General features: G+C 28.8%; 3 protein-coding genes across 5 annotated transcripts; 1 reads left to right on the forward strand and 2 right to left on the reverse strand.

Moving 5' to 3' along the window:
- Nucleotides 1-5,708: 5,708 nt before the first annotated feature.
- Nucleotides 5,709-8,467, reverse strand: LOC111028187 (replication factor C subunit 4). Its single transcript, XM_022306731.1, has 2 exons — nucleotides 8,163-8,467; nucleotides 5,709-6,892 (listed from the first exon to the last, which is right to left on the reverse strand). The coding sequence occupies exon 2, from the start codon at nucleotides 6,875-6,877 to the stop codon at nucleotides 5,798-5,800; it is 1,080 nt and encodes a 359-aa protein (XP_022162423.1). The 5' UTR covers nucleotides 6,878-6,892; nucleotides 8,163-8,467; the 3' UTR covers nucleotides 5,709-5,797.
- Nucleotides 8,468-8,577: 110 nt separating this feature from the next.
- LOC111028188 (density-regulated protein homolog) lies at nucleotides 8,578-9,962 on the forward strand. The gene is made up of 3 exons (XM_022306732.1): nucleotides 8,578-8,680; nucleotides 9,168-9,462; nucleotides 9,535-9,962. The coding sequence occupies exons 2-3, from the start codon at nucleotides 9,193-9,195 to the stop codon at nucleotides 9,787-9,789; spliced, it is 525 nt and encodes a 174-aa protein (XP_022162424.1). The 5' UTR covers nucleotides 8,578-8,680; nucleotides 9,168-9,192; the 3' UTR covers nucleotides 9,790-9,962.
- An 855-nt stretch (nucleotides 9,963-10,817) lies between these two features.
- Nucleotides 10,818-18,723, reverse strand: LOC111028185 (WD repeat-containing protein 76-like). 3 transcript variants are annotated; one of them, XM_022306728.1, is made up of 12 exons: nucleotides 18,454-18,723; nucleotides 17,476-17,626; nucleotides 16,481-16,585; nucleotides 16,262-16,407; nucleotides 15,060-15,165; nucleotides 14,684-14,820; nucleotides 14,416-14,576; nucleotides 14,243-14,336; nucleotides 14,023-14,161; nucleotides 13,685-13,869; nucleotides 13,054-13,175; nucleotides 10,818-11,479 (listed from the first exon to the last, which is right to left on the reverse strand). In XM_022306728.1, the coding sequence occupies exons 2-12, from the start codon at nucleotides 17,571-17,573 to the stop codon at nucleotides 11,315-11,317; spliced, it is 1,458 nt and encodes a 485-aa protein (XP_022162420.1). In that variant the 5' UTR covers nucleotides 17,574-17,626; nucleotides 18,454-18,723; the 3' UTR covers nucleotides 10,818-11,314. The 3 variants fall into 3 exon arrangements, with proteins under 3 accessions (XP_022162420.1, XP_022162422.1, XP_022162421.1); XM_022306730.1 differs by lacking the exon at nucleotides 18,454-18,723 and adding an exon at nucleotides 18,342-18,432; XM_022306729.1 differs by lacking the exon at nucleotides 18,454-18,723 and adding an exon at nucleotides 17,778-18,298.
- Between the last annotated feature and the right edge of the window lie 38 nt (nucleotides 18,724-18,761).

Below are 18,761 nucleotides of genomic sequence, written 5' to 3' on the forward strand. Positions count from 1 at the left end.
TTGGAAGTCACGACTATGCAGGTTTTCGGATTCGGGAGCGTGTTTGCTGATGACAGTAAAATAATTGAAAACGGCGTTGTAACAGTATCAATACCTATACTTTCTATCAAACGGCCGCTGGTGCGACTGCTTTGTGTAAGGCATAAAATATATGAATACGATATACATCGTAAATGATTATAATACAAAACATCGAATGTTATGAAATATTTCATATTTGTATCTATAATAATCCGTATTAGACTTGAACACGATATCTTGGATTAACATGAATATAAATACACGGTGGTACATACATATTTATACCTATATATACGTATATGCCATATTGTACCCGTATACAGTTATACGAATAGCTATTTTAATTTTTTTTCGTATACACAATAATATATATATATACATACATACATACATACACTTATAATGTATATAAAATTAAATTCCTAGATTATAGATAGACATACCATAACAGAATATACGTACCTGTTACCTATAACTACGTTATAATTTATAACATATTTGTCAGAGTTATTGAATTATTGATGACTGTGTACGATGTTACGCTGCAGTTTTTGATCATATCGAACGGTTTGTTTTTTAATAAAATAAATTATAAATGATTCGATATTGTTGTTGAATCGGAATTCATTTAAATCGAATTTTATTTTCCCGTAATAATATAAATCATAATACAATTGCATTATTACTACTAGAATAACTATTTTTTATATTATCTGGTTCTTTACGCTTGGATGTATTTTAAATACTCTGTTATACATTTATTATTCAAACACATTTTTTACATTGACTGTAAGTTCACCCCAACTATAAACTTAATTTGAGTAGTTTTTTCAGATACTATATACTTATATTTAGAATAATATAGAGGTACATTTTAAAAGTATTTTTTTAAACACTGTCCAAATAACCAAATTTGTGTATATATATATATATATGATGATGATTAAAAGTTACTTCAATTTACTTAATATAATTGGTGTGTCTGAATACTATTATAGTATTATTATAGTAGTAATGCTGCAATAAAGATTACCTATTGTTTATAATCTAAAATACGTATTTTACATTATACCATTATTATATATTACACAGCATAACCTACTATAATTTTTATAGAACGATAGTTTTATAGCACTTTATAGCACTTCACACTTCCACACAATGCTATTTAAATGATAAATGTATAATCAACTGCCACTAACACTATAAACAAAAATACCGAAAACAGCTAGGTTGTTGCCTGCAGTATAAAATTTCAGGAATTGAGAGAGTAAACCGCCCAACTGCCGATGTACAAATATTTACTAAAAAAGTTATAAATGTCATAATATTAAAATGGATTGACCTATATCAAACATAAAGATAACAAAACTGTGTCACTGTCTGTGTCACTGTCTGTGTTTAACTTCTTGAAAGTGCGTTTTTCCGATATCAAATACAATACGGCATACGCCAAAATATTACAGTTCAAAAATGTTCATATCTAACTCGCTTCAAAACTTAAAATATCGAAGAAACACTGACAACTGACAAGTGACAACAAAACGCAGACAATGTTGTAAACCTTTAAATTTGATAATGCCAAGGTCAATTCTTTCTTGTTTTAAAGTATTTAAACTCAATGATAAATTACTCGCGAACAGCTAAACGTCGTAAATTTGCACGAGGTCTCAAATGCGAGTGCCGGAGTCTTTCTAACAAACATTTTTTAGAGATTTTGGATCATCTAGCTAGAAAAAAAATGAATGTAACTAATATAGTAATTATAATGACATGCGATGTCGCAGTCGTTGGATTCGGTTGAGACTTAAATCCTGCAAATATCAAAGACTGGATACGACATCATCATATTATCGTCGTATATAAACAGCGTCGTGTTGGGTTTAAGGTGGATTGATCCACCTTGGTTTGGTCAATAATAATATACTCTGAAAGTTGAATCATAAACAAACAATACGTACGGCACCACTGTCTTGTGGCCAAATTGAACGACTGCCACGGTAAGTTTCTCCGCCGATGAGTTGAAAAGTTCTACGCGACGAGGGTAGATGGAACTGCCGTCATCGTTTCGGAAACGGTTAAAATGTAATACAAGGTTCTTCATATGTGGTCCATATTCCAATTAATATAATAAATCGAATATATGCCTAATATTCTTCACAATATTTTTTTAAAAGCAGTTGAAATTAAAATTCGGAGAAGTCATCAAAACCGAAAAAATTTTCAAATTAAGGAGGAGACTCTTGGATAGAAAATTATTGTGCTTATCCTGTATTCGTGCCGTGTTCATGCCATGTGCATGCATATTTTCGATTAAAAATGAAAATTGTACTTATTTAAAAATCACTTGTTAATTCAATTAACTGGTAGGTGTTTAACATAGAATAATTAAAAACGTGATGATTTTATAATAATGTACCTAATTAACTAAAATGCAGATCCGCAGTGTTGAAAATGTGGCTGCAGTACTTTATCAAATTTAAAAAAAATTTAGAATGGAAACAAGTAACTGCCGTTATTTTTAATGTGAAAACCATAGTAAGGTAAAAAATGAAATGTTTTAACTACAGAATAATTGAGGTTATTTTGACAGATGTTTACTTAAAGCTTCCTTCTAATATATTATATTAAATAAAAATAAATTAAATTAAGACACGTAATCATTAAATTATTAGTATGCAATTTATATTTTGATAAATAATGTACAATGTACATAATACTTTAGCTTAATTTATATTTATGACATTGGTAGAAAACTAATTATATTATATCTAAATTACGATTTTGTTTAGAACTTAACTCTCACAACACAACCTGAGCTTACAGAGAGTCTTATACTAAGCTATATAATATATCAGTAACAACTTTATAACTTATAAGTGTGTGTTTTGTGCTTCAAATAGAGTCTTAATATTTTAAACAATTATTTTAAGTCAAAAGTATCGTAAGCTGTAGTAGGTAAAAATTGCATACCTAGGTACATCTAGCTTTGAACTTATATTTTTCGTTTTTAATATTTCTATTTTGGTATAGCTTCATTATGAGCATAATAAAGCATAATGAATAGTGAAAAATAAAAAGTTGTCTGTATAGACGTATAATATACTAATATCGGGTCATGTGAACAATCACAAGACATTTAACCAATCATGAATCAATAGTGAGCTAATGGTCACTTGAATGTGATTTAGTGGCCCATAATTGATCCATTAAATTTTATCGATCAATTAAATGAATACATTTTTCACGTGACCCAACATAAGTAATACTTAATAGGTAGGTACCTACACTATATTCTATACCTAATTTGTAAATGTGTAAAATAATAATGAATTAATTCACACCTAGTAAAAAAGTGATTATAAGACAAATCAATATGCCCTTTCTTCTTTCTTTGATTGTAGTGTTAATAAAATAAGAAATAATTAATAAGGTACAACATTTTTAGGCAAAATTCTTAGTTGAGGGCTGATATAAATTTACAATTTTGGTGGGCCGAAAAGTTTCAATCCAGAGCTGGATAGAATATAATATGTATATAGTTATGGGAAATATAGGTTAGTCCAGCCTAAAATGGATACAATAATATCTATGATATAGTTGATTAAGTTGATATATTATAAAAAATAAAACTGAAAAATTAATCTTGAAGTATATGTTTAAGTACTATTCACTATATTATTGTAAAATGTTAATTGAAAATATGATATTTATTTTATTAATATCATACTAATGATACAAAAATATGTTACCTAATTTATAAAAAATCATTAAAAGTTAACATAATTTAAAGGAGAGTTACCAGTGTATGAATTTTAAGACTTTGTTGTTGTTATATTTTTGGGGTCAATCGGATAACTAGGCATCGAGCTGATAGTTTTGACTTCTTATACGACATGTCGGACGTGTATTGTAAATCAAAAAAACGAACAATTATATAATTATTGTAATTTATAGTGAACAAGGTGGTTAAAAATTATCAGACCAGCCATCAGGAGCTTGAAAAGTGGTAACTTTGAGCTAAGGTCCGGGTCAAGTCAAATCTGCCTTAATTAATTAGTGTCAGTAAAGCACCGGTAAACCAAGGGACAAGACTTATCAAAAAGAAGGGAAGTTTGCTTAGCCATATACTCATATAGTGTCCACTGTCTAATGTGAGGTCTCCGGGAGGTTTTGTAAATTGATTAGATACCTATCTTATAAAACGCACATAATGATATAAACAAGAATGTTAACATATTAACAAATTGGTATGTAAGTATGTTGTACCTATACACTTGTACATAATATGTATGTGTATTATATTAGAATTTGTGGAAAGTTAATATTTATACATTTAAGATATGAGACACAACTACATATAAGTTAGGTAGATAACAGCTTTATTAATCACAAGTTTTTTGTAAAATTGTAATACCTACCTACCTACATACCTACCAACTTATTTTTATTGGCGCTCAAACTATAGGTATTTTAATTAAAAGTTACTTTATATTCATTATTAATTATATACTAGGGACCAGTGTATTACATTAGTATAGTAGTGTGTTCGGTGGGGGCTAATTTATATGTTTGTACCCCCTCCCCCCACCCCAATATCATGAGTGGCAGTCAACCGGAAACACTTATGTTTTATTTACCTTTCTAACCGCTGTAGATTCGTTTCAACGAAGCGCTTACGACCGACGACTTGAGTGACTTTATAGTTTATACCTAAATATTATTGTAAAAGTTTGACCAGAAAAATACGACAGATAACAAAAAACGCATATCGCTACTGCAGAAAAACTAAAAATTGAAATTAAAAAAAAAAACACTTCAGTAGTATATACCAAAGTACCAGGTGGCCACTTCAAGTCGACCCGACGACGTGTTCTTTTGCTTTTCCGTCGGCTGGGCGAATAATACAATAATAATATTGTATACATATTAAAAAAAGCACTCGATCAAAACCCGCGTGAAAGAGAGTACAATTATAATTTGGAACGCACTCGAAATTGAGGCACTGCTCGTCCTTATAAGATGATTTACATAATTATATATACATATACCTATTATTCAATTCGAAATTTTAATATTCATTCCTTATTACAATATTGAATATACAAATCGTAATTCCTAGGTAATAAACTGCAGCTACAGTAGTATATTGGGAACCACACAAACACTTTGTAGTTTATGACCTACTCTTGGACGAGTAAGTACTAATGTATCCGACCTTGCCCTAAGGGCGCAATCCAAATGAGAAATGGTGAATTTTGGTTCTCCCGAATTCAAAAAACATCAAAATCATGAAACACATTGTTTTCGGAGGTACATCATACAGATATCCATTTAAAGTAATTAAATCATAAATCTAAGTGTGTTGTCTCAGAAAATCTTAATTCAATGTAACGCCCACAGTAATAAGTATTTAGATATTACATGTTATTATGTTAACTCATATGCATTGCATACTACCTAAATACCAACCACTTACATGCACCATTAATGAGATCATAGTGTTTATACGATACTCCATAGTATTGAATATTGATACTAAAATAATAAAAAAACTTATAAGTACTAAAATACTGTAGGTATTAAATATTTAAATCATAGTCACAAAACTAGAACTGAAGTCTACAAAAAATAATACAATAGGTACGTCAATAAGATTTCATTATTTAGTTTTTATTGACACATAGTGTACTAATGAATAAACTTTTTATTTTATAGATCAAAGTGAGTGAATTTAATAATAATGGAAAAAAAATTACAATGTGTCTTTTTAACTTTAACCTTTTAATGCTTTAGCAACTGAACATAATAGATTTAAAAGAGTGACATATTCACTACAACCTTCTTGTAGTCTATAGGCACAAATACTAATAGATTTACAAATGAGTGCCTTCTGATTGTCTTTTAAATCTGTAGAAAACACTATTTTATCATGCAATTGCTCTAAAATCTGAGATGCTGAATATGCCTCAAATATTAGATCTTCCACAAAACCATCCATTTTTTGATAGTCGTACATACGACCCATATCTATCATACGATCTAACCAGACTTCTGGCACAGTGCCAACAACTTCTAGAACATCGGCTTCTTCAATACCATCTTCTCCTTTTAATCTAGCTGTGCTTTGGAGTGATGTAATTGCTCTACGCATATCTCCACCAGAAGCATCAACCAATCGAGCCAGCACCCGTGGTGCACATTTTACTCCTTCTTCTTTACATATGTGCTCGAGACGAGTTAGCATTATGTCATGCGATAAAGGTTTGAATCTGAATTTGGAGCATCGAGACGTCAATGGGTCAATAATGCAACTCACATAATTGCAAATAAGGCAGAATCTAGTAGTCTTTGTCTCTCGTTCAATGGTACGCCTAAGCGCTGCTTGAGCAGGTGCTGTCATTGAGTCAGCTTCATCTAACACAACAATTTTGAACGGTGGACAAGGTTTACCATCTGGTCTTCGGTCAGAAGCTGTAAGCTGTGCAAAAGTTTTAACTTTGTCTCGAATAACCTGAATACCACGATCATCAGATGCATTAAGTTCTAACATACGGTTTTTGTACATATCTCCAAACAGCTGGCGGGCAGCTGCAATTATGGTACTAGTTTTACCGGTACCAGGTGGTCCATAAAACAATAAGTGAGGCATATCGGCACCTTGTTCTAAACATTGTTTTAGTACAGCCACAATCTCTGACTGTTCAGATACCTCATCGACCGTTCGAGGTCGATATTTTTCCACCCAAGGTGTGGTGCTATTAGAAATTCCCCTTGAGCCATCATTACTCTTCAGACCACTGCTAGTTGATTGTTGTTCTTGGTTGATTTTTCCAGTTTTTAGAAAAGAATCCATTATTAGTTATAATTCCTAAAATACAAGAAAATTATATGAATATAAATCATTTAAATAGTAATTACTAAAAAATAATTAATGGGAAAGAATACAGATTACGCTAATAAAGATAAATTACTTAAAGTGTGACAAATATATGTTTAATATATTTTTTTTAAATATAGTGAAAATAATTACAATTCAATTATTTCTAAAAATTTAAAAACTTAAAATTTAAAATTGACTGGATTATTTTATAAAATTGCACTACATATGATTGAACCATACTGGTTTGTTATTACTATGCGTGGGCTCATTGTTAAGTTTGTACTGCTCCATCATTCTAGTTTGTCATTATTCCACCACCCATATATTTTAATAAAAATAATATAATCGTAATAATTATTTTTATTAATTATTCCAAAAATTAAAATAATATAATAATTTGGACTTTTAGCATTTAGTTTAGATTGCCACAAATTTCACCATGTACGATTCTAAAAAATATGCTTTACTGTTCATTGGAGTTTCTATAGTACTGACTTGTTGAATTCTAAATTATCTCCACATTCGAGATAGAGTTCACTAAATGGTATCAACTAACTTAATTACAAGGAAATCCTATTTCTTACAAAGTAATATAACCTTTAAGAAAATATATGGAACCTAGTGTAGTATAGTGGTTAACAATTAGTATCAATGTCTTCTCTGATCGATTTGGCAAACCAGTCATTAACAATGAATAATGATTAACAAAAACAAAAAACATACTAAGAACTTAGAGACATGATCAAGGTTTCTATAGGTACTATTTAATTTTGTATTTAATTTATCAATCTAATCATATAGATACCTAGTGTAATTTTTTTCTCCAAAATCGTTGAATTATTTAATTAGTCGAAGTGGGGGGGGGGGAATACAGAGGGATGACATCCCTCTACTTTTTTGTATTTACATTTTTCATCCCTCTACTTATTTTGTTTAGAATAACACATTTCTCCTAAGACTTGTGTTATAAAATGAAATAATTATTATGATTTTTATATTTATACCTATGTATAAGAAAGCTTTTTATTTTTCGTATAGGCCTAAATCTGAATTGTAAGGCAACCCTCCACTTATCTTGAGCCATTTCGACCACTGAATAAATGTATACAACTGTAGTATATACGACCATTCGATAAGATAAATCCTTAAAGGCTGACATTCATTTTATGATGTTCAACACAAAGATCTTAGAAATTTTTGATGTTTATTATTGAGCAAACAATTATTGGTAGATATTTAATAATTTTTCATTACTTACAAATTTCAAATGATTAAAAACTCCACAAAAGTCCGTCTGTCGTTAATTATTTCTGAACATTGAAAGAAAAAAATTGTAATGTAGAATTCAGAATGTACTGAGTAAGAATGTTGCATGTATTCATTCAAGTACGTAGAGCAGACATGGTAACGCAGAGCCGCAGAATGCCGAAAGTCCGGAGAGGATGAATGATACAAATTTGAGACTTGAGTATTTCAGTGATAGTATTTTGTAGATTTACCGCCAAAAAAATGTTCAATATAAAGGTAAACATGTAAAGTGTAAGAAAATATATTGTTCGTGTTGTCATACTTTAGGTTATGTTTATAATCGATTATACCACGGTCTTGTAAATGATTATTTCAAAATTGATAAGATGGTATTGAAACTTGAAAGTCTATATTGTACAATTATTTTCAATTTGAACCTTATTTTTAAAATTTTTAATCCGTAGTTATTTATCATTGAAATTTTATTAGTACCTGTAAATAATTGTACATAATAATCCACCGTTTAAAGTAAGTAAATTATATTTTTAAATCTTCTTCTCCTAAGTATAACATACTATTTTATGTTTTGTAATTTGTATAGTAACTCAAATAGTGATAAGCGGGCTAAGACCCTCAACAATTTTCAAATTTCCTAAAAAATAAAATAACTTATTCTTTGACGATGAGTGTGATCATTTTAAACACACACTATGTTTCAAAACTCGCTTGGAGGAAAAGTTTTGCACACATTAATGAAGTCTAAAACTTTGTATTTAGTTAGTTTAGAAAACTTAAATTAATCGTTTTCAATCTGTTTATTAATTAATTGTAGTAGTTTGCTATTTTGTCAATTTTGTATGTATCCTAAATTATTTACAAATTATTAATTTTTTTTTTTAAATTTGTTGAACTTAACTAAGTAAATATTTTAATAATTTAATGTTTATAAAAGAGACATTACTAGAATTACAATACATAGTTAATAATTGATTATAATGACTATTTGTTTTTATAGGTAACAAAATTATTCTTTAAGAAACATGGCTGAAGAAGAATCAAATCCCAAACCTTCATATCCTTTGAAAGTGTTTTATTGCGGTAACTGTTCACTTCCGCCAGAATACTGTGACTTTTCCTCAGACACTGATCGTTGTCGGGAATGGCTTGAAAAGTATTTACCTGATGAGTTTAATAGAATTATGACTTGTAGTGGGACTGCCGGAGGTGATGACTCTGATGAGAAAAAACGTCAAAAACGCGGTGGAAAAGGTATGGTTAAGTCAAAGAAGAAAGATGATGGGCCCAAACAAGTGAGTAGACTTCAAAATAACCTTTAAATTAACTCAAAATAGTTCATTTATGTATTTATTGACATTGTTTAGGTATGTTTATCCAGAGCACCAAGGGGCAAAAAGAAATCTGTTACTGTTGTAACTGGCTTGAGTACATTTAACATTGATTTAAAAGTTGCCGCTAAATTTTTCGGTTCTAAATTTGCATGTGGATCGAGTGTGACAGGAGAGGATGAAATTGTCATACAAGGTGATGTCAAAGATGATCTGTTTGATATAATACCTGAAAAATGGCCTGAAGTTGATGAAGATTACATTGAAGACCTTGGAGATCTTAAACGGTGATCACAACAAAATGTATTTATTTTCAATGTGAAACTAACTATTCAGCCATTGAAGTTTTGTTTGACTTAAGTCAATTGAATAATCTTCGTTGTTGTCACCCTGAATATTTAAATGTATGAAACCAATATATTGTTATTGGATATATTATACTATTTCCAATCACCTAATTGTTATTTCATTATTTTTATGTAAACAATTCCTTCGTCCACTTCTTCAAAAAAGGAAAAGCTGACATTCTACAGACTTAACAAGAATAACTTATTTTTTTTTTAATTAACCTTAATTAATGATTAATAGTTAATAATATTTTTGGGAATTATGTAAAATTGTAATTAGTAATATAGGGTTATCATTTATTTTAAAGAATAGTCATGTTAAATTCATTAAACCATAGAAAACACATGATGTGCATTGATCATCTGTATTAGGGAAGAAATAAGTTTTGAAAAAAAAAGTAACCAAGTTAATAATCTACAAAATTTTATTTTATTGATTGTTGGTTATAACCATAGAGTAAGAATGTTGGTTATAACCACAAACTACGATTGGGTAGACTGAAAATGTACAGGCAGATGACAGAGAGCCATGCAGGTTTCTGAAGGTTTAGAAGGAAGGGACTTTATCACGAAAAGTATGAGCTGCCCTATGCACCACCTACATTCATATTGTTTCTGTATGAATATTATGGAGCATGCTGAATGCTTGAGGCATGCTTGTATTGTTTCCCCCATAGGCACATGGATTATGTAGAGATAAGGCTCTGGTTTGATGCTTCCAGGATTCTATCTGAGTCTATAATTATAAATTTTTATTAAACCAGTTTTTATTAAAATTACAATTGCATGTTTCGAGTTAAACACTGCTGCCCATTGGTGCAGTCTGCATTGATAGCTAAACCAATATTGAAAACAATCTTGGGATAAATTCCAATATTGTAGATACTACAAAAATACCAGTCAAATTTCGGATAGTAAGACTAGAATGATCGAATTATTACAGCATTTACTATTTTATTACAAAAATAACAATTCTTGTTGCAAATTAATTTTATTTTTTTATCATTTAATACTTATGCAAATGCTCAATGCATTATGATATAGATGATGTTTTCACAAAATTTTAGGGTTACATTAATAAATTAAAAAATACAGGTAGTACTATTAATTAGGAAGGCAATCACACATTTGTAATTTAAAGTGCCATTTAAAATAAACATTGTACATGTTATTACACATTGAACTTAAGACAGTTACATAATAATTAATTTTGACAGTTCTCATTTTACAATACAATATATTGTTATAATTTATAAAACAATACAACAGCTAAATAAAAATGTTATTATGTATATATTATATACTATATCACTAAGAGAATTTTTTTTACTTTAAATAGGCAACATATAACATAAGCCTTAAAAATCTGTTGATTTGTGTTTGTAAAAAATATATATTTTAAAATTTTGTTTTGCTTATATATTAGTATAAAAAAGTATAAATATTGAAAAATGTAGTAAAGAAAAGTTTTATGTTAGCTGTTGCTTGGTGCTGAATATATGCAAACGGCCAGATCCATTTCCCCCAACATAAATAGCCTGAGTGGGATGTACTTCGATGACTGAACAATATGTACTCATATTTGGATTCATTAGATTGTGCAATACATGTCCAGCACAATTATAAACTTGTATCTGAAAATAAACAAGACTAATTAATAGTGTATATATAAATAAAAGAATACATTAGGTTTGATATAAATTACATAGGTACTGTACTAACTATATGCAGATTAATGATATTATCAGTGTCATTTGCAATTTTATATATTGTTTCATTTAGTCTAGTATTTTCCAAAACATGATAAATTCATTTTAATATCAGTAACATATAAGTCAGCAAGAAGTTCTTCCTTATTTTATTTATGACCTCAATGTTGCCATAGGCATAGTCAGTGCATTATATTAGTGTGTTATAATTATTCATATTTACTTAGTTCTACTTTTTACTTATTTGATATTTTTTATTTAGTTTTGCTGTATAAATTACATGTTTATTTTAATTTTAAATATATTATGATGCCTGACATGAGGAAAAAAAAAATATATATCAGAAAGTATTACAACAAATAGCTATTGCTTTATTTACAAGTCAAACCACACTCTCAAATGCCTTTTTTTTATTGAACTTAAGCCTGGCGACTAAGGCCATTAGCTGTTGTTGGGGTAAGGTTGGTACTGTAGGTTGTTTTTATGATTGTTTTGGGTTGTTACGGTTGGTAGCAAATACATGTATGTGTGGCAAGGTTTTTAACTAGGTACTATGAACCCGGGTGGTCACCCATCCGGGAGCTTGTAGCTGTGGTCAGTGCCGCCGATGTTTTGAAAATGTGGTGGGGAAATTTTGAAACTTCGCGGCCTCAATATATTAATTATTTAATATAGAAATACTTGCCCTAAATATATTTACTCGTAATTAGAGTTACGTGGATTTAATATACTCATGCTCATAATAAAGTTATGATGTAAAAAAAAAATTAAACATTTTTAAAAAAAGAGGTCGGGCCATGGCCCGACGTTAGCATGGACTTCGGCGCCACTGGCTGTGGCCACTACTTACCTACTCCCAGTCGCATTCTGCGATTGGTAGTAGCCAACGCGCCACGCCAAGCCACCAAATGCCTTTTGTTTTAGATAAAGATAGATAAATATATTTCATTTAATTTCTATGCTAATGAGTAAACATTATATTTAACCAATAAATGCCTTTTATTTTTTGCTTTTAACCATCTTTTTCATATTTTGCATTAAATTATCAATACTGATCACAATTTTATTTGTATTTATGGTACAAATTGATAAGAGCCATCAAGAATATTAGCCAACAATACTAGATAATTATTTATGACATAAATTGTATGAAATACCCACCTATTACTCTGGTAAATGTTGAAAGATTACTTATTAGGCTTAAAAATATTTTATGATTTTTCAAAATATGTGGTTGTACTTTTTATTTTACACTAAATAGGTAATTGGCGAAACCCCATTACATTTTTCTTACATACAAATTATAATCCATCAATATATTAACATATATTTCTATAGGCTTACTGGCAATCTCTTAAATTATTAAGTACAATGTTTGAACTATCACCGATGAATTAATTATTTTAGTAGATTAGTATATACTATATCTCAATAATGATACCATATAAGAATATTCTGCTAAAAACCATTTTAATATTAATATTAATTACTAAACATACTCTCTTTGGTGATATCATTGATCCAACGAAGAATTCATTATCTCTTCCAGGATTAAATTTAGCTTTGAATACTGAAAGCCATCGCCCTGTATGATTGTTATGTGGAATTACGTTTATGGGTTCTAAAAAATAATATTTGAATTAATATTTCATAAATATTTATCTTATCTAACATATCTGATGCACCTTAAATTAGGTTACATTACTTGGATTCACTACAATCTACTGTTTATTTTGTACATAAAACTGCATAGAAAAATGCTAATTTTTAGTGCCTAGAAATTTGGCAAAGGGATGCATGTCAAATTGATCAAAAAGATAGTTAAAAATGAATTTTGAACCATTATTAATTTTTTATCATTTGATAAAAATTATTGTTCTTAGTTAATTTTATCAATTTGTCTTTTAACAAATTAAAATTATAATTTATAACATGCATAAAAATTATCTTTTGGTCCACTTAGTTTTGACAACATCGGCCACTAAAAATTCACTAGGATAAAATCTACTTTATGTAAAAATTGGGTCTAGGTGGGTAATTTCTACTTCTCGTGCAGAAACAGTATTTTTATAATTGTGAAATAAAAAATTTATTGAACATTTTCATAGAAAACCAAGGTTTTCAACTTACTTGTAGCACTTGAATTTAATATAGTAGTGTTAAAGATTCTAATGTTGTCATCATTACATGTAGACACCATTTTAGTACCAGATGCAGAAAAAAATGCACTTGTCAATGATTTAGGATGTTCAAATTTTAAGACTGGATCAATTTTTTTGGTAGTCACATTCCTTATGTCCCACAAGGAAACTTCTCTAAAAGTATACATGTAATTATATTTTATTAGTGAATGAAACAAATATCAATAAAATGCATTACCCGAATAACACTAAATGTTTTTAATAATACATTTAAACGCTATAATTTTGGTTCATATAATATTTCAATAACAATAAACAATAAATTACCCAATTCCAGACGAAGTTAAAAAATGATGTTTCTCCACTGGGTGGCAATGAACTGTACGCACAGACCTTTCATGGCACCAAGCAGTCTTAATAATTTTATCTGGTGTTCGTGTGTCAACCATATCTACATGACCAGTACCTTAAAAATTTAAGTACAATAATAAAAGCTTGATATGTCATGAAGTTTAACAGTTAAAAGGTGTCAGGTGTAAGAACATACCACTCCCAATGAGAAGATTTCTTTCAAATTCAGTGTGCCATGTGGCATGATTCGGTTTTGAACTACTTTGACCTTTCCATTCTGTCTTATAGATCTATTTATATAAATAGTACAACTTTAATTGACATAGTTACAAAGATCATATGAAATAAGATATAGAAAATTTTGGTTACAATATCAAAAGTTCGTTTAACAATGTCACCACATCTGACTGTCCCATCATGACTAGTTGAAAACAACTTATATGGATCCCAAGTACAAAATGAAATACAATTAACAGGAGCATCATGAAGTCTATACTCGCGCAATTCTGAATTATTATTGTTGTACAAGGCTACAAAATAGAATTACAACATATAATTTAAGACATATTTGCAATAAAATTATTTTTTATACTATTAATTAAATAATAAAAATATTTAATTATAAATTATGTCTCACATATGTTTCCTCTCAGGTCACCTGCTGCAACTATCAAAGATGTTTCCGAAGGATGAATAGCAAGAGAGTAGATACGTTTTTCACACACTTTTAGTGATGGGGTATACATATCAAGACTTTTCAACACATGTACAAATCTAAATATAAATAAAATAATGTTTAACTTATTAGTAGAGAAAAATGGAACTATTTGTATATTTGTAATGAGATTTAGAAAAATATTCTCATTGGAGTAAGAAGGACAAAGAGAACCACATAGCTGCTTTTGGCGATAAACTCATACCTGACTATATTCAATAAAATTATCATTTTATAAGCAGACACTTAATTGAATGGGAAAATATGAATTATTAATAACTTAAAACTTATTGCATACTTATGACTTGGTAACACATGGAAATCATTAACAGGTTTTTTAATGGCTAAGTCATCATTCAGTTTTTCAACAAAATCAGAATCTTCTTCTGGTATTGATATGGAACCTTAAATAAATATAATAATCTTAATTTATAATTACATTTTACAACATTAATTTGATAAAACGTAATTAGTAATAAGTAAAATAATTTTTCTTTGAAGGCACACACTGGCGAATGTAGTGAAACAGGTCATGATTTATTTTTTAAATGTAGTTTACAAACAGAATACATAGATTGGGTGTCGCATACTTATCTTACTGGTATTTTTTTAAGCTCAATCCTTGGATAAAAACTAAAACGTATAATAATATGTAATTGATTTGTTCTGCTCATCCTCGCACGTCACCCAGCCTAACCAGTTATTCTCACCAAGACTTCAAAGGGAAGGGTTGTAATCGGGTGGAACCGGTCAAAGTTGGCTTTGTGAACAGGTTATTTGGAGGATGAAAACATTTGAAATTTGGAATATGTAAGTGTTCAACACAAAAAAAATCTTTAATTTAAGTTAGAGATGTGTGCTGGAAATGTACCAGGTAAATTTTACCAATTTATTTTTAACTGGTAAATTACTTTTAACCCAAAAAAATGTTCCCTTTCTAATCAAATGCAATTAACGCCTATTTTGAATCGTAGATATATTTTGATAATAATCATTTATCACCAATACAATTGTTATACTATTATACTAACTACTTAATATCATATTTTCTATTTTCTAGACATTGTATATTAGTAATAGTTAATAGAAAATAAATATGAATGTTTTGACTTTTGAACATACAAAAATAAAGATAATTTTGTGTTCATTTTGGTACTTTAATTTTAATCAATTATTAATTATATTTTTTTTTTCTTATCTAAAACTTACACAATCTATACTAAAAAAGTGTTCATTATATTATGAATAATTAAATATTCACAATATGTAGTATGTACTGATATAGAACAACATGTCCATTTTTAGTTCTGTATTGTTATTATTAGGAAGAACTAAATTTGTCAATCATACATCAATTTAAATAACAATTGTATTTACTGAAATATGGCTCAAAGATTTTTTTTATATTTTTATTCTATTTTACCACATTATTGGTGAATTTACTGATTTTTTTTTTACTTAAGTTCTCAATTTCTAATTTAAGTATACACATGCGCTTACTTTTATTTTTAAAATTAGATTCATACGGATAATCATGGCTTCGAGGAATTGTATGACTATCAGATGTTAATATAGATTCCTCAGAGAGATGATTATCTTCAGGTGCAGGCAAATTAGCTAATCTTAATGAACGTCTCGAAGGTTTTCTGAAAAAATATATAAATTAGGAAATTGAATTACAATTATTTAAGTAATTTGATCGAACAATTTAATACTTACACTGTGCCTGGTATATTTTTCGGTTTAATTTTTCTTTTTGATTGCGTCGTCTGTATTTCTAAACTGTTTACTAATGTCGCTGCAGCTTGATTTACACCAAGTATACTAAAATATTAATATATATTATTTAATTCATCAAAAAATTATAGATGAACAATAATTCAAATTTTAATGCACAATCAAAATGTGTGCTATAGCCTATAATATTATACAAAGTAAAACACCAAGCACACTCCCATTTCCTTTTTATAATGAATAAATTGAAATTTAATTCTGAATTTAGTATTTTCAAGTTGGTACCTAAAGGTATATATACCCTATTTTAAAATTACATATATTATTGTGCCATTAAAAGAGTGTCCTGGCCAATAACAACTTATTTTTGTAATGGGAATTAGTCTTTTTCTGTAAATTGTTAAACAGATCAATTTTTAAAAAAATCTTATGCATCTTATTTGAAATGCAAGCAAGTAGTTTTTAAGTTATTTAAATTTCTGTACTAAGAATACATTTGGATTTCTGAAGATATGAGGGTCATGATGAAAATTGAAATAATAAATAATTTAATAACATTTTATAAGCAATTTGTAAAAATGTTCTGAGTGTAGGCACCTCCTACTGAATTAAATAATTACATCTATTTTACATTTTTGTAAAACTATTTTAAGAACTAACTAAAATCTAAGTTAAAATATAAGTATTTAAAATAAGGCCTTTAAGCAGGTATACCAATACGTTCAAGTTCCAAAAATCACTATTACAGAATTATATGAAAAATGTTGATTAGCATTCTTGATGAATCACACTGCTTATATATTTACTTATTATTTAACCAGGTTATTATTTAAAGGTTTATAATTTTAGATCATAATAGTGTTCCATAGGAGGTTGAAAAAGCTTAATTTTAAAATACATATGTCTAAATAATTAACAGTTGACTTTGTATTTATACATATAACTGTTGAAAAAAATAATTTTAAGAGAAAATAACTCACTCCAACATTTCTTCATTTTTTTTCATTCTTTTTTCTCTTTGTTGTTCATACGTCAAATGTTCGTTTTCATCGTCAGACATACTTTCAATGTCGTCCATTTTTTAAGGCGATGAGTCTTGAATTCTAATAATTTTAGAGATTAAAATTCCAACTAGAAAATACGAAATAGACTTACATATTATAGAGGTATGTACAGAATAATGTTATACATTATTTAACTATAATAAGGATAAATAAAATACAAAAATGTTAGCTGTGTACGGTTTAGGTACGATTATAAATGGGAAAATAACTTTTGGTACCTTTAATAGACGGTTGACAGTTATACTAAACTTAATACTATCATATCACACCGTTCAACCTTAGATAAACAGGCTTCCATTAACGATGAGTCTATGTCAAGCTAGCAGGGACTAGGGAGGTAATTGGGATTAGGGCACTTCCGTAGAAAAGATTAACCTCAAGAGGACACCATACGGGCATGTGTTGTCTCTGTCTTACAAACATAGAACATAACGCATTTTACGTTCATAATAGTACATTTTACTCTGTAATTTCTAAAATTAGAGTGAATTTACCTCTTATATAAATGAGTTCCATTAAAGTAAGAACACTAATACAATTATTTGAGATGCCCTAAAAAATATTATTGCGTTTAAATTGTATAAGAGATAAATTCACTTTAATTTTAGAAATTACATATTAATACGTATTATTGTGAACGTATAACTTGATACGTTGTTAGTTTGTAAAACGGAGACAACAAATACCCGTGTGGCATCACCTTACAAAGAATGGGCATTTCATCAAGATTTATAAATATATTAACTATAGTTATTAGTTTATTATTCATTATAGATTTATACTTTAATGCTTTTGCCCATGGAGCAGTGCTCGAAATTCAAAAAAAAAAGTAGAAACTTCAAACTTGCCAAGTTGCAAACAGTTGAAGATTAAATTATGATAAAGTAATCTTACCTTACTAAAGACCAAACCTTATCATGGGTTAATGTTTAAGCTAATAAGCTACAACTCCACGACTAGTGAATGGTGAAAAAGAATTTCTCCTTCAGTCGTGAGCTTGAATCGTTTGACTATTGCAACTTGCAGATCGTGAGCCACAACTCTGAAAGTCGAGTTCTCTAATAAGATTCCAAAAATTAAAAACGTTCACCAATTTAACTCACAAAATAACAATATAACGAATACCGATACCGAATAACCCACGGAGTAAAAATATAAATAATAATATTAACCTAACATTATTGAAAAATAGCGCGAAAATG

The sequence above is a fragment of the Myzus persicae genome, unplaced genomic scaffold, assembly GCF_001856785.1.
Source record: "Myzus persicae strain clone G006 unplaced genomic scaffold, MPER_G0061.0, whole genome shotgun sequence".
NCBI lineage: Eukaryota > Metazoa > Arthropoda > Insecta > Hemiptera > Aphididae > Myzus > Myzus persicae.